Source organism: Platichthys flesus, chromosome 13 (genome assembly GCF_949316205.1).
Source record: "Platichthys flesus chromosome 13, fPlaFle2.1, whole genome shotgun sequence".
Lineage (NCBI taxonomy): Eukaryota > Metazoa > Chordata > Actinopteri > Pleuronectiformes > Pleuronectidae > Platichthys > Platichthys flesus.
In genome coordinates this window covers 19,203,233-19,219,675 of record NC_084957.1, presented here as the reverse complement: position 1 = coordinate 19,219,675, position 16,443 = coordinate 19,203,233, and the positions used below count along the sequence as shown (strand labels likewise).

At 40.4% G+C, this 16,443-nt stretch overlaps 1 protein-coding gene across 1 annotated transcript; it reads left to right on the top strand.

The window, feature by feature from the left end:
• Window positions 1-6,327: 6,327 nt before the first annotated feature.
• Window positions 6,328-13,418, top strand: cnga4 (cyclic nucleotide gated channel subunit alpha 4). The gene is made up of 7 exons (XM_062402850.1): window positions 6,328-6,479; window positions 6,978-7,079; window positions 7,159-7,265; window positions 7,438-8,021; window positions 8,127-8,372; window positions 8,449-8,614; window positions 10,640-13,418. The coding sequence occupies exons 1-7, from the start codon at window positions 6,328-6,330 to the stop codon at window positions 11,440-11,442; spliced, it is 2,160 nt and encodes a 719-aa protein (XP_062258834.1). The 3' UTR covers window positions 11,443-13,418.
• Window positions 13,419-16,443: the final 3,025 nt, after the last annotated feature.

The following is a 16,443-nucleotide window of genomic DNA, read 5'->3' as shown; positions in this document are numbered from 1 at the left end:
ACATTTCCTGACGCCAGAGAAAAAATCCAAGGAGAAACTCTCTGAGATCCACTGCTCAGCTCTGGCCTACATGCTGCAGATGTCAGAAGAGGTTCTGGATGAGTTGGACCTGAAGAAGTTCAACACATCATACCAGGGTCAACAGAGACTGATCCAAGCCATGAGGAACTGCAGGAAGGCTCTGTGAGTCCAGACATGCTCAATAACATGTTCAATCAGTGGAGATGAGTCGTTCTTCAAATACACTCAGTGTTAAAGGATTCTCATTGTTTTGGGCAGCATGGTGTTGCAGTGGTCAACACTGTTAGTGCAGCCTTTCTGTTAGGAGGATGTTCTCCTGGTGTCTGCAGGATCTCCCACTTAAAAAGATGAGAGATGCCTGTAATTTTCATCATAGGTACACTTCAACTATGAGAGACAGAATGTGGGGGAGGAATCCAGGAAATCACATTGTAGGATTTTTAATGAATTAATTGGTAAATTCCTCTGTAAAATAAGAATTTGGTCACCTACAAACAAGCAAGATTTCTGGCTCTCCCAGACCTGTAACTTGTTATTTAAGAGGCTCCTCTGTCCTCCACTCGTTACATGTATCAATTGAAACTGTTTGAACTCATTATCAGTGTAAAAGACACCTGTCCACAACCTCAAACAGTCACACTCCAAACTCCACTATGGCCAAGAGCAAAGAACTGTCAAAGGACTCCAGAAACAAAATTGTAGACCTGCACCAGGCTGGGAAGACTGAATCTGCAATAGGTAAGCAGCTTGGTGTGAAGAAATCAACTGTGGGAGCAATTATTAAAAAATGGAAGACATACAAGACCACTGATAATCTCCCTCAATCTGGGGCTCCACGCAAGCTCTCACTCCGTGGGGTCAAAATGATAACAAGAACGGTGAACAAGTAACAGTAATAAAGGCTATCATCAGTGACAAACTACGCCGCCAGGGACTCAAATCCTGCAGTGCCAGACGTGTCCCCCTGCTTAAGCCAGTACATGTCCAGGCCCGTCTGAAGTTAGCTAGAGAGCATTTTGATGATCCAGAAGAGTTTTGGGAGAATGTCATATGGTCAGATGAAACCAAAATAGAACTTTTTGGTAAAAACTCTACTCGTCGTGTTTGGAGGAGAAAGAATGCTGAGTTGCATCCAAAGAACACATAAGCATGGGGGTGGAAACATCATGCTTTGGGGCTGTTTTTCTGCAAGGGGATCAGGACGACTGATCCGTGTAAAGGAAAGACTGAATGGGGCCATGAATCGTGAGATTTTGAGTGAAAACCTCCTTCCATCAGCAAGGGCATTGAAGATGAAACGTGGCTGGGTCTTTCAGCATGACAATGATTCCAAACACACCGCCCAGGAAACGAAGGAGTGGCTACGTCAGAAGCATTTCAAGGTCCTGGAGTGACCTAGCCAGTCTCCAGATCTCATCAAATTTAATCAAAAGGTTGTTATGTGGGGTGGAACTGCTATCTCTACGTCAAGCCCTCCTCTTTATCCGGTCTTGGGACCTTTTTTTTTTTTTTTTTTTTTGTCATTAATGTTTTTTATTTATTCATGCTCCTGCAAATCTATATTTTCTTTCTTTTTTTCTTGAAACAACCAGAATGTACATCCAGCACCATGTCTACAAATTTTTCCATATGCCCTATCTACAAAAAAATACGGTCCCAGGCCCTCCTAAAATCTTCCTCTTCATTGTTCATTCTAGCCAACATGCGTTCATAAGATGCAACCTCTGACATCATTTCCATCCATTTTTTAACATCTGGGGCAACTGTACTTTTCCATACTCTGAGAATCGTTCGAGCAGCTGTGACCATCCCGACTTTTAAAACTACCCGATCATATTTAGATATATTTGGAATTTCTGTTTGATCCCTTAACAAACACAGTCTTGGTGATACAGATACGGCCACACCCAGCCATTTACTCACATGTTCCAGTACTTTCTCCCAAAATGGGTACACTAGTTTACATCCCCAGATCACATGTAAAAATGTCCCTATATCATTTTGACATTTCCAACATAAATTATTTCCTATTAAGCCCATTCTATGCAGTTTTGAGGGGGTGAAATAAAATCTATGAATTATCTTATACTGAATAAACTTCCCCCTGGCCTTTCTCATGTGTTTCCCTGTATTTGATAAAATATTTAACCAGTCTTCCTCACTCAGATCACACCCTAGGTCTTTCTGCCAAACAATCCTCAGATTTTTACACTTGTCTTCTCGTATACCATTAAATGTCTTGTAGAACGTAGCCGCTCTGTGTGTTATCCTAGGTAGGTCCAGAACTTCCATTAATGTATTCTTGTTGAGCCTAAATTTACCCTTTGTGATACAGTCTCTTATTTGTAAATATTTCCAAAAATTGCCTTTATATTCCAGATTATATTTTTGCATAATATCAGCAAACGACATGAACACTCCATCCACATATAGGTCACTTATTTTGTGTATCCCTCTTACAAGCCATTGATTCCAACAAACCGATTTCTTCCCAATACCTACAGCTGGGTTGTGCCATAGAGAGGCGTAAGGTTGTCTTAAGTGCGACATACCATACAGTTTATGAATCTCCCTCCAGACTGTTCTGGATAAGACAGCACTGGGTTTGAAAAACAATTATGTCCAGAAGTTGTTGAACCATGCAAGAGAACATCCAGAGGTTCAAATGGGCTAGTTAGCTCCCGTTCAATTTTGATCCAGCTCAGCTCTTGATCTATCCCCTTCCAATGTTTTATCAATCTAGACATTTCAAATGATAGATGATATAATCTTACATTAGGTAGACCCATGCCTCCTATTTCCCTCGGTGATCACATCTTCTTTATATTAATCCTTGGTCTCTTTTTATCCCATAAAAAGTCTTTAATCATTTTATCATATTGTTTAAACAGCTGTGGCGCTATATTAACTTATAGCATCATGGAAACATAACTGAATTGTAGTGCAACCACCATTTTAATTACATTAATTTTTCCCCACAGTGTGAGCTTCAATTTTCCCCATTTATCCAGGTTCATTTTTATTTTCTGGAGGAGCGGTTCCATATTTGAGAGCATTATATCATCCAGATTTGGATTTAATTGAATTCCTAGATATTTCATACCAGAAGGCAGGAACTTGAAGCCATATGGAGTGATAACCCCAGAATGACATGTATGTGATATCGGCATACATTCAGATTTATGCCAGTTTATTTTATAACCTGATAATCTAGAATATGACTCGATACAGTCAAGTAACGCTGGCAGGGAGTTCCCAGGGTCCGCTAACACTGCTAAGATATCATCGGCATACATAAATAGCTTGTGCTGTCTACCCCCCGCCTGCACACCTTTAATCCTCACATCAGCTCTGATTGCTACAGCTAACGGTTCAAGAACCATAGTAAACAGCAATGGGGAAAGGGCACATCCCTGTCTTGTCCCCCTGGAACGACAGAAAAGGTCAGATATCAGCCCATTTGTTAGCACAGCTGCTCTTGGGTTAGAGTAAAGTATCTTCACCCAGTTACAAAAACCAGGACCCAACCCAAATTTCAAGAGAGTCGACATGAGGAACTCCCACTCCACCCGGTCAAACGCTTTCTCAGCATCAAGTGAAAAAGCCGCCACTGGTACCGGATTAGAGCAGTTCATATGCATCAGATGTGTGAGCATTCGCATGTTATCAGCTGAGGACCTTTTTTTAATAAAACCTACTTGATCCCCATGTATAATGTCTGGTAGTGTCTTCTCTAAACGTGACGCCAAGGTCTTTGTCAAAATCTTACAGTCCACCCCAAGAAGACTCACAGGTCTGAAATTAGACGGATCTGAGGTATCTCTGTCCTTTTTAGGTATGAGCGAGATTAAAGCATCATTAAATGTGCCAGGCAATGAGCCCTTCTCAAATGCCTCCATGTACCCCTTATGCAATTTGGGGGCCAATATATCAATATATTTCTTGTAATATTCAATCGGGAAGCCGTCCAAACCAGGTGACTTCCCCTTTTTCATGGATGCGATAGTAGCCCTAATCTCTTCCTCTGTTATTGGGGCATCCAGCATGTCTTTTTGCTCATTAGATACAGTAGGCAGGTTAAGACCAGAGAAAAATGACTCTGTGTCTTCTTGATTAGGTGCGCAGGAGGATGTGTAAAGATTTTTATAAAAGTTTTTAAAAACCTGATTAATTTCCTTTGATGAGGTTACAACCCGATTATCCTTCTTAATCATTGGAATGTTGTTGGAATTATCCTGTTGTCTCAATTGTCTCGCTAACAGCCATTTTTTCCGCCCCCTTCATAGAAACTAGTCTTTAGCCTAAATAAGGCATACTCAGCCTTTTTGTTATATATATCATGTAGTTGATATTTCATTTTACAAATTGTTTTGTATAAATCATCTGAATAGTGACTTGCAAATTCTTTCTATAGCTTACGGATCTCTTTGTTTAATGTGTTTTCTTTCTTCGCATTCGCCTTCTTAATTTTTGAGGTGTGGGCAATAATTTTCCCCCTTATATAAGCCTTAGATGCTTCCCAAACCGGGGAGATTGTTTCTGTAGAGCCAATATTAATTTCAAAAAAAGATCTTCTGCTAACATATTACTAAATGACACTGTAGCAACACAGTGTTAAGCCTCCAACGTCCTCTTTTCATATTTTCTGTGTTCAGGTCAATCTGTAACTCCACCGTGGCATGGTCACTAAGGGCAATAGCTCCTATCTCACAGTTCACTATTAAGTCTATTAATGAGTTAGATACCAGAAAAAAATCAATTCTTGAATGAGATTTGTGACAGTGGGAGTAAAAGGTGTATTCCCTCTCACGTGGGTTCACCAATCTCCATATGTCCACCAAACTCAAGTCCTCTGTCAGCATATGAATTGCAGCTCTGTCCCCGGGTGAAGATTCAGCACTGGGCTTACTCTTATCAACTATCCCGTCCATTACCTGGTTAAAATCCCCTGCCAGTATCACCCGACCCTGCATGTTTCCTATCACTCTGTTAACCTCATGAAAGAAGTCAGGTTCCTCCTTGTTTGGGGCGTATATATTACATAGCACTGTCCGGATTCCATTGATCAATGCTTCAATACAAATAATCCTACCCTCCTTATCATTGTGTTGTTTTATCATAACAAAACTCAGATTTGTATTAATGAGTATCATCACCCCATTCTGCTTACTAGAGTATGAGCTATGGAAAACCTTCCCTACCCAGCCTCTTTTAAATTTCCCTGCCTCTTCGTCCCCCATCATATGAGACTCCTGAATAAACGCTACATCTGTATTCTTGGATTTCAAATATGTCAGAACCTTCCTCCTTTTAATGGGATTCCCACATCCATTTATGTTCCATGATACTATATTAATGTACCTGTTAGCCGTCATTTCTAGACCTGTAAATACTCTTTGACCTCAATTCTCTCACCATGGTTTCAACAACAGCCAAACACATATTCAATAGGTTGTTCAAAATGTTAGGCCTTGTTAGATCTACTGTCTTAGTGCAAAGATAAAACATGAAGAACACAAACATAACCCTGGTTAAAGCAGCCCAGAACTCGGTGCTTCTAACTAACCCCCACCCTGCCCCCCGCGTAACCTGATCTAAATTAGCCGTGTCCGTGAGGCGCATCCTGTCAGCTCGTAACAGCACCGTTCTTCCCCCCTCCCACAAACCATCATCAAAGTTACCTCTTTCCCACACACTTCGTCTGGTTTCCATAGAGTCCCACGGTCCTCTATTCACAAGTGTCCAATTCTGTATCTATCTATATATTGTGGTGTAAAAGTTGGAGAACCCCTGGTCTATAGCATTGTTTAGTATGAAGAGGGATGGCAACCAGCTAGCAAGATGCAGCTCACTCAAAAAAACACACAATACTGCACTCCTCCTCTCTCAAAGAAAAATAAAAGTAAAGATGACTCAATTGGAACCCAAATTGGGACTAGAATACACAGGATTTATTTTTCGTTGTGTGACTTTAACAACAACGGATGAATGATACTTAATGAAGGAACCCTTCTGGGATGTGCAGAGGAGGATCTCTCTGGTTTTCCAGGGGAAGGAAGAACTCCCAAAGGACACTTGACATCTGTTGTGCTTTCCTTCCATAGTGACCAGCATCACCTGGCAGTGTGCATGTGCAAACCTGGTTTGTTGTTAGGTGAACCACACAGTGCTGCCTTATGCATTTCACCTTGGTTGTCTGAATTATTGTCCAAGAAAGTGCGACACTCATGCAGGAGGGAACAAGATCAAGAGTAACATTCATCCTCATCTAGAAGCATGTGTTAGTCTAATGCTAAACTTTGGAGAATGGAGAAAACAGGTGAGGTTAATGTCAGCAGTAACAAATGGCTGAGACTCGTCCGGTGGCATCAAAAGAAGAAAGTGAACGAGGAAGGAGAAGATGGAGCCAAAGATGAAGGGAAAAATAACATCGCTCTGGATCTGAAGTTGAAAGTTAAGTGAGTAACTAACAATTGATTGATATAGTTGTAAAAAATTTTAATTTATTAAAACACAGAACAGTATTAACCTTTAAATAAATGTCCCAACTAATTCAATCTAGTTGAACGCTTCCCTTTTCCATAATTAGAACATTTCATTAATTGTATAATCATAGGCTTTTACTACATATCACAAAGTACATGACTATAGTATATGTGAAAATTAGTATTCACATTGTTACCACAGGCTTTGTCAGGTAAAAGAACGCTCAGAACAAATTTGTGTTGATATTCATTCCACTGAGGTATTTGCAATATTCTATAGATTGAAACATATATATACATAGGGTTTCATTTGTAATTTTTTCTCAATTTAAATAATTTATTGTGATGTGAGTAATGAAACATTCTATATCTGTATATATTCTGTATCTCAATATGTACATTTTCTTTGGGTGTGACAGATAAAGTTCTCTTCTGTAAGTGCTGTTCCTTCTCTCCTCTTTTTCTTTGAAGTTGGAGAGAGTTGGCGGTTGATCCGGCAGAAAAGTTTTATTATGTCTGGCTACAGGTCATGATCTTCCCTATTGTCTACAACTGGGTGATCATTATTTTGAGGTAAAGCATGGCGTGTAGTATATATCATATATCTATGCATGCTGCCTACGATTTGTTAAAACTCTCTTGTCTTTCTCAGAACATGCTTCACGGGTATTGCAACGAGCTACCTGCCTGTGTGGCTTACACTGGACTATCTGTCAGACCTCATGTATATTGTTGACATGGTCATCACTGTTCACACAGGTAAATATTAATTTTTAATGGGATATTTGAAATATAACAGAACTTCAAATAGAGATCAGGTACATTTAGTATTCTTGAAAAGTTAAAACCAATCTAAACTTTGAAAAAGTAATTCATAAAAGTGTATGAAGTGTGCTGTGGGCCTTACTAAGTCTTGATCTCCCCACTCTAGGTTACTTGGATCAGGGTATCCTGATAATAGATCTAAATCACCTGAAGAAGCGATACCTGCACTCAAAACATTTCTTGAGAGACTTGATTTCCGTGCTGCCCACTGACTTTCTCTACTTTCTCTTTGGCATTCAAACACCAATGGTGAGGATCAACCGCCTTCTGCGCATGCCACGACTCAACGAGGCCTTGGATCGCATGGAGACAAGAACCTCCTACCCCAACACCTTTCGCATCACCAAGCTCATGAGCTACATCTTTGTATTGATCCACTGGAATGCCTGTCTCTACTTTGCACTTTCCAACTACATTGGTTTCGGAAGTGACCGTTGGGTCTACCCAAACATCTCCAATCCAGAGTTTGCCTCCATGCGCCGTCAATACTTTTACTGCTTTTGGTTTTCTGCCCAGATTTTCACCACAGTAGGAGACACCCCCCTGCCAAAAAGGGAAGAGGAGTACTTGTTTATGATTGCAGACCTGCTCATTGCTGTGCTGGTATTTGCATCCATTGTTGGTAACGTTGGTAATGTCATCTCAAGCCTAAGAGACCGTGATAATGTATTTTTCCCCAACCATGAGCTGGTAAGTTGTTCCATTTTTTTCTGACAGTCTTGTTATATTATATGACATAAAAAAATCTAATATATTAGAGATGGATAATTGATGAATAACACAATTTAATTTCAGGTGAAGGCATACCTACGTAGCCATCACATTAGCAAGGAACTTCGTCAGCGTATCGACAACTGGTACCAGCATCTGCACATCAACAAGAAGATCATGCGAGAGAATGAAATCCTGCAGCAGCTGCCTGTGCACCTGAGGACAGAGATCGCTGTCAGCGTTCACCTCTCCACGCTTTCCAAAGTCACCATCTTCAAGAGTTGTGAGAAAAGTCTGCTGGAGGAGCTGGTGCTTAAGCTAACACCACAGGTCAGGGAAAAGTTGTCTCTAACGTAGAACAAAAGTGTTCAGGGATATATACTTTTATAATGCCTCTCTCACGCAGGTGTTCAGTCCAGGAGAATATGTCTGCAGAAAAGGAGATGTGGGCCATGAGATGTACATCATCAGAGAGGGAAAACTTGCAGTTGTAGCAGATGATGGGGTCACCGAGTTCGCTGTGCTGACTGAAGGAAATTTTTTCGGAGAAATTAGTATCCTCAACATCAAAGGTAAGTCAAATACAATTTCTTGTACATGGTCATACAACAATTATTAATTAATGTAGGAGGTAAACAGACCTACAACAGTGCTTAAAATGCAGAATATCACAATATTTCAAATGCTTAAAGCAGATAATGAGAGACGGGACATATATTTCTGTGGTGTTTTTGGTCTATGTAATATATATTGAGTAAAAATCAAGTGTATAAAGTACCAAGACTAGTGCTTACACTGGTCAGGACTTAACTGGGGACTGTTGACTACAGTTGCAATCAGAAATATTTAACCCCCTCACCTCAATAGACATTATAGTGATGTGGATGACAGATAATGACAATAAATGACCTCATCAAATAACAAAAGATATTTATTGATGCGTATTTTAGTTATTTTTACAACAGAAGTTGACTTAAGTTTGAAGTTCAAATGAAAAATGTAACTCTTTCAACACATGTGCATGTGCAGTATTATTCAACCCCCCAGCTTCAGTACTTTGTGGCGCATCCTCTAGCTTTTATAACTTCTAAAAAATGTTTTCGGTAAGTGCGGACAAGCTTCTTACGCCTCTCGATTGGAATCTTTGCCCATTTTTCAAGTGCAAAAGCCTCTAGATCAGTGATGTTTGATGGCTTCCATGCTGCAACTGCCTTCTTTATATCCCACCAAAGATTTTCAATCAAATTTGAATCTGGTGACTGTGAATGCAACTCCAGGACGTTCAAGGATCTTTTTCTCAACCAAGCTTTGGTGGACTTGGAGATTTTGCTTTGGATCATTGTCTAGTTGCTAGTTCCTGCCGCAGAAAAACAGCCCAACATCATCTTTGACCAACCTCCATGCTGGACTATGGGGATGGTATTCTTCTGGTCATAAGCCTGTCCTTTCACACGCCAGACATACCGCTGGTCCATACGTCCAAACAGTTCCAGTTTGGTTTCATCTGTCCATAGAGCTGTCACCCAAAACTCTGTAGGCTTATCCAAATTCCTCCTGGCATATTCTAGTCGACTTTTGATGTTGCTTGTGGTCAAGAGCTGAGTGCGTCTTGGAGCCGGCCATTAAGTCCTTTATTATTCAGTGCACGTCTTATAGTTGCCACTGCAGCACTTGTACCAGCCTTAATCAGGTCATCCTGTAGGTGTCTTGCAGTCACACAGGGGGTTTATCTGAGTTGTTCTGACTAAGTTGCTGAGGGTCCTTGATGAAATGCTGGGCTTTCTTCCACGGCCAGGCATGTTTGAAGCTGCTCCATCAGTTGTAAACTTCCTTATAATGTTCCCAATTGTGTCTCTTGGAATATAATGTTTTGGGGAATTCTTCTTCTACACAAGGCCTTTCAGGTGTGATGAAATAATCTCCTCTCTCAGCTTTTGTGTAAGCTCCTTTGTCTTTCCCATGATTGCAACTCACCTTGAATAACTTCATGGGTGGGGTTTATATATGCATCACAGCTGAAGCAAATGAAGGATCAGTATAGAGTTCCAAAAGGCTTAATAATGTTTCAACTCAACTTTAGGACAAAAAAAACTGTCAGACAGCTTTAAAAACAACAATATTATGTAGGGGTTGAATAATTGTGACATGGCTATCTTAACTAAATATACTGCTACACACAAATACTATATCATGCATTTTCCGTGTTGATTTTCTTTATCACTCAACTCATAAAGAAGGCATCCGAAGCAGAATCTTGATCAAAGAACAAGATTCTGTCTACTTTAATTGATAAATCCTTAAAATCTTTGGGGGGTTGAATATTTCTCATTGCAACTGTATATGAACGACTATGTGTTTGATTTGCTACAGAACAATCTAGTTGGCTTATTCGTTGCATAAGTTACAATTGAATCAGTCTTTGTTCCAATTTTTTCATTAATTTGTATCTATTTATTTAGATCAATCAGCTACTGTTTACCAAATAGCTAACAACAACAGCACTGTGAGCAACTATATAAACAACTGTAAGATAAGAATACCTAAATATTACTAAAAATTAGCGTCTGTGATTAAAGACAACTGCAATTTCCTTTTAGGTAACAAGTCAGGAAACCGTCGTACTGCCAACATCCGAAGCATCGGCTACTCTGACCTGTTTAGCTTGTCTAAAGAAGATCTAACTGAGGTGTTATCTGAGTTCCCTGCTGCCAAACATCACTTGGAGGAGAAAGGAAGACAGATCCTCACCAAGATGGGCATGTTGGAGGAGAGTGGGGAGGGAGAGCAGCAGGAGGAAGAGAAAGTGGAAACCAAGATAAAAAGGCTTGAGAGCATCTTGGAGGTGTTGCAAACCAAACTAGCTAGACTGATGATGGAACTAGAGTCGAGCAGCCACAAGATGCAGGCCAGGGTTGAGCAGTTGGAGAGGGAGGTGGCAGTGCTGGAGACTCAGCTGCCAGAAGATGGGGAAGAGGCAGAAATAGCAGAGGGAAGAGGTGAAGGGGTGGGAGAGGAGGTTGAGTGGGAGCGAGAAGACGCAGAAGGTGAGGAAGAGGAGGGTTCAGATCCAAAGGTGAAAAAGCAGCAACAGACAGAAGATAATAATGATGTGACCAAGGAGGGAGACAGAGAGAGCACGAAAAGCACAAAAGAAAATGTAGAGAGGCCTGTTGAGGGAAATAAATCTGGGCTGAAGGACCCAGATGACAAGGAAAAGAAAAAACACAATGATGGAGACAAAACCAGAGAAAAAGGAGATGATAGACCTGGGAAAGGAGATGGAGCTGAGATCAGACCTGAAGAGGAGCAAGAGGATAAAAGCAGAGAAGGAGAATCTGTAGTGGGTAGAGAAAAGACTGGCGAAGAAAAAAGAGGAAAGGGGTCGAAAGATGAAGAGTAGAACAAATTAATCTAAAATCAAAACAACTGAAAAGGAGAATGAAGTGTAAATATTTATTGTTGTTCGATTTCTATGAATACAAATGTTGAAAACCTCAACATATGTTTGCAGTATAACCTGTACCCATAGGTGGCATCATTGTACCCTAGTGCAGAGAAACTGTACTAGATTGGAATCAAAGACGAGAGATGATATCAGTATAATACATTTATCCATACATGTAGGAGATGTACACAAACATTCAAAAGGTCTTTTAACGCATCTTTCTCTGAGGTAAATCAATCTGCACGCAACAAAACTATTTCACAAATCTCCTCCACAGTCACATTCCTGAGCAAAGGCCTAATCCTTGAGTCAGATGATGTCACATTTACTCTCGAGAACACACAACTAAAGGTGCATCAGTATAGTATTCACTCTATCTCTCCTCCTTGGGTTGGATGGTCGGTTTGGTTAGATTTGGGTTGTTTAGGTATTTGGTTTAGTTAAATCTCAATATGGTCACACATCCATAAACAACAAACTTTACTGATAAACAAAGTACATATTACTTAATGATTTAATTTACTTAATTCACTGTCATGGACTACACCACGACAGTGTAACATTTGAATCTTTTAATAAAATCCCGGCCTGTATTAGATTTTGAGGATGGATAAATGGATGTGAAGGGCAAGGATGAATATAAATGAAGGACGTCTCTGTCAGGCTGGGGAGGATATGCGATGAACTAGGGCCTAGTTACTAGGCAGATGGAGACTCTTGTAGGGGTTTCCATCTCAAGCTCTTTTTTCCACCCAACTGGTGTCGGACCCCCCAGGACCTAGGTAGAGCATGTGAGAAATATGCGCCAGATTTAGTTGGAAGGGATGCAAGTAGGGATGGGGATGTAGGTAGGGGAGGATGAAGGGATGTAGGTATTGATTAGGATGTAGTAGGAGAGGCGGAAGGTATGAATGGAAGGGTGGGTGGGTTTGAGAGATCTGAGGCAAACGGAGCAGGATGGGTTGACTAGTATAAGAAAGGTAGATGGGAAATTAGAGGAGTGTTCAAGGCGCGGTCCCCCTCCCGAGCCTAAGTTAAATTATTAACTTCATATAAATTAAATGTTTTACTTTATAATGTCACATGTGGTCTCCATGTGTGTCGTCTGGAACAACAAAGAGAGAAAGGAAAGACCTGCTGATATCAGAAAGTCTTGAAGATATGATGTGGAATACATTTTTATTTGCTGAATATCTCTTTTGGTTATTTTCTTAATGCACACAGATCCAGTTCCTTAATGTCTCACGTGACACTGTGATCTGCGTGAGAAAAAACGAAAGAAGACTTTCTTGCCTACATGTGTATTCAATTTACCAGAATCCACAGATTTTTGAGGAAAATCTTTTCTCAAAAGGATGCTGAGAAACTAGTCCATGCTTTCTTTACCTACACTTGACGTTGTGATTCTTTATCACCAATATACTCCAGGGAATCTGTGAAAAGCCTCCAGTTGGTCTAAAATTCTGTAGCAGAGTGCTGACAGCAACTAGAATAACAGCCAATTTTACTCCAAGCTTCTGCAGTGGCTACCTGTAAAAGTCAGCATAGAATTCAACATCCTGCTCCTTACTTACAAGCCCTTAACAATCAAGCCCTTCATACATTAAAGAGCTCATAGCATCATATTGTCCCAATAGATCACTTTGTTCCCTAAATACTCTTATGGCTCAGTCTGTAAGAGTAGAATGGGAGGTAGAGCCTTTAGCTGTAGGCTCCTCTCGGAAGGCTGACACCATCTCTACATTTAAGGTTAGACCTAAACTGTTCCTGTTAGATAAAGCTTATAGAAAACATCAGAAAACAGTTTTTAATCATTGTGTGTCCCCTGCTATACTGTTTGTTGTACTTACCATGTTTTAACCTCTGTAATTCTGTAGGCCCAAGTAATGGAATGCAAATTTGAACTGGAAACATAAAACACGGAATTCTGATTGTTGGGAAATAAAAGCTTCCTAAAAAGTGTTTTGCTTTGATCGTCTGATTATTCAGAAGAGACTGAATCAGAATAATACTGACTGTAAGGATATAAAAGTGTAGCATATTGGTGAACCAACGAGACCGGGCACATTTTGATGATAATTGATCAAAGCCATTGGTTGAATGTAGCTGATGTCCATCTTCCTGCAATGATGACTCCTGTGCTATCACTAAGGGGGTTAGGGGTTGTACAAGAAGATGACTCCAGTGCTATCACTACACAGTGATTCTCTTGTGTAGCAGGGTTAATGGCGTTTGAAACAAATTGCAATCTTTCCGTTGTGTAACTCCACCTTTGGGGATGAGGGAGAAACAACAAATGAAACAAGTCATGAAGTAAAAACTGTACAATGTACCTGCTTATTCCACAAATATCTGTCACAGTCGTGTACCTCCTCACATTAAGTGGTTGCTAGCTGGGTTTCAAGTTTAATTTGTCATATGCAGTTAACACAGGGTCAACAGTGCAATGAAAGCTTTCGGACAAGAAGAAACCTTTCAGCTCAGCAGTGCAATAGTAAACGCATAGTTTGGTGGGGTTTCAAAATGGCTGCCATGTGGTTAAAGTCATGGCTTTTCTTACCTATAGCAGAGTGCCGGCTTAAGCCTGAAACATGCTTCTGCGACTGCGTCTGTGTCTTTTCACGCCGCTGTGGCGCAAGACTCGTTTTCATTCATCCTTCCCCAACCGTTGCGCGTCTTACAAAGCAATTCCGCGCCAGAACACTAGGCGGAGTAATGCTTTTTGTCGAAGACGACCTTAGAGACGCCTTCTTTCTTCTTCGTTGATTGTTTATTTACATAGCCACTGCGGCTCCTCGTAGCCTTTTTCTGGCGGACAAATCCGCCAGTCAGTGACAGGTTATACAAGTGATCATACTATCGGATATCTTCTGCCAAGTGCTCTTCTATTTGGTCCATATTCGTTCTTCTAAATCTTCCGTGATTTCTGCCGGTATAATGGGGCATGAAACCGGAAATGCAGCTCCAGAAGGGATGTAGAGCAGACCAATCACATCCTTGCGGGCTGAGTGAGCTTGCGGAGCTTTGCCGTAAATTTTAGAAAAGGGGGTCGACACCCGTCAGCACGTAAAGCCTGAAACATGCTTCTGCGACTGCGTCTGTGTCTTTTCACGCCGCTGTGGCGCAAGACTCGTTTTCATTCATGCTTCCCCAACCGTTGCGCTTCTTACAAAGCAATTCCGCGCCAGAACACTAGGCGGAGTAATGCTTTTTGTCGAAGACGACCTTAGAGACGCCTTCTTTCTTCTTCGTTGATTGTTTATTTACATAGCCACCGCGGCTCCTCGTAGCCTTTTTCTGGCAGACAAATCCGCCAGTCAGTGACAGGTTATACAAGTGATCATACTATCGGATATCTTCTGCCAAGTGCTCTTCTATTTGGTCCATATTCGTTCTTCAAAATCTTCCGTGATTTCTGCCGGTATTATGGGGCATGAAACCGGAAATGCAGCTCCAGAAGGGATGTAGAGCAGACCAATCACAGCCTTGCGGGCTGAGTGAGCTTGCGGAGCTTTGCCGTAAATTTTAGAAAAGGGGGTCGACACCTGTCAGCACGTAAGGAGGGATACATAAGCACGTAAGGGACCCGGAAGGGCTCTTGCGCTTACGGGCCCGTGAAAACGCAGAAGCATGTTTCAGGCTTTAGTACAGCCAGGTAGACCAGGAGGAGGAGCATGTTGGAGGAGTGCTGTCACAGTCTGGTTTGGATCAGCCTCCAAACAGGACACTTCTTAAAAACCAGTACAGGTGACTTAAGGGACAAAAACGACCCTATAACAATATGAGGAGAATATTGTGTTGTGACAGTAACTTGAATCTTTTATTGATGAATTGTATTGATAATTGATTAATCGTTCGATTAAAAAAATGATTATTCAATTATTAAAATAAATTTGATTGATTGATTAATCTGATAAAAGAAAAGTGCTGCATATTATCCTTTCCAGAACTTTATCTAAAAATCTACTTTTTCTTCAGGTACAATGTCTTTCAATGCGTATTACAAATATCAGATACTTCTGTATGACTATAATTCCCGTTTCATGTACCTACAATTTAATTCTTACTAGTCACAATTCAATATATATTTTTAATTCTCAATTTGAGATGCCTTAAATTACATATGAATTAGTAAGAATTCAATTGTAGATATTTGAAACTAGAGTTAGAGGTAGTAATAATTACTATATAACTTACCTGTAGATATCTCTGATGAGAAACCCCACACACAAAATTCTAAAGTAGTTTGAATCTTACTAATAAGTGTTATTACAAATGTTGAAAATTAGAGTTTTGAGTGGTCAAAACAATAAAACATACTAAGTGGATTAACAGCTTGTCCAGCTTCAATGCTGTTTTCGTTTGAAGAGGTAGAAACACAGCAGCGCTTTGCAGAGACAAAGAGGCCAAGACAGGGACACACAAAGATGGGCTGTCTTACCTTCTGGAGGTTATCTAGATGACATGGGAGAAGATATTCTCTGATGAGACTGCACATCTGCTTCAAATTCCTCTTTTTCAGGTCACTGAGAGACGTGGTCTCACTCTGACAGGCTCCTCTGTAGTTGTTCATCTCAACTAAATCCCATGTTTCCTTTTTGTTTTTTAATTGTTGCTTCTATAGTGAGGGTATCCTTTGGAAAATCCTAAAGCTCAGACCCCGGGGTAGGGTCTTGAACCCTGCAAGAGTTAAATCTATTTTAAACAGATTTATGAATCTGTAATTATTAGTCCTTATTAATGTCCCTGTATTTAATGCTATGTATGACTATTTGTATAGCCTTGTAATTGTGCTCCCACCTGTAATTGAGTATTTTTACAGGGTGTTAATTACACTTTTACTTGATCATTTTTACCAAATTTTACTTAGGAGTATTTTGAGTGCAGGACATAATAGTGTTTTGACTTATTAGTGATTTTTACAAGTAAATATGTATTTTGGACAGTGTGGTATTT

Bases quoted from the DNA above. Each gene is read 5' to 3' on its own strand.
- cnga4 (XM_062402850.1), top strand. From the start codon at position 6,328: ATGGAGAAAACAGGTGAGGTTAATGTCAGCAGTAACAAATGGCTGAGA. The intron at 6,480-6,977 runs GTGAGTAACTAA...TTTTCTTTGAAG, and splicing joins GATCTGAAGTTGAAAGTTAA to TTGGAGAGAGTTGGCGGTTG. The intron at 8,373-8,448 runs GTCAGGGAAAAG...TCTCTCACGCAG, and splicing joins TGCTTAAGCTAACACCACAG to GTGTTCAGTCCAGGAGAATA.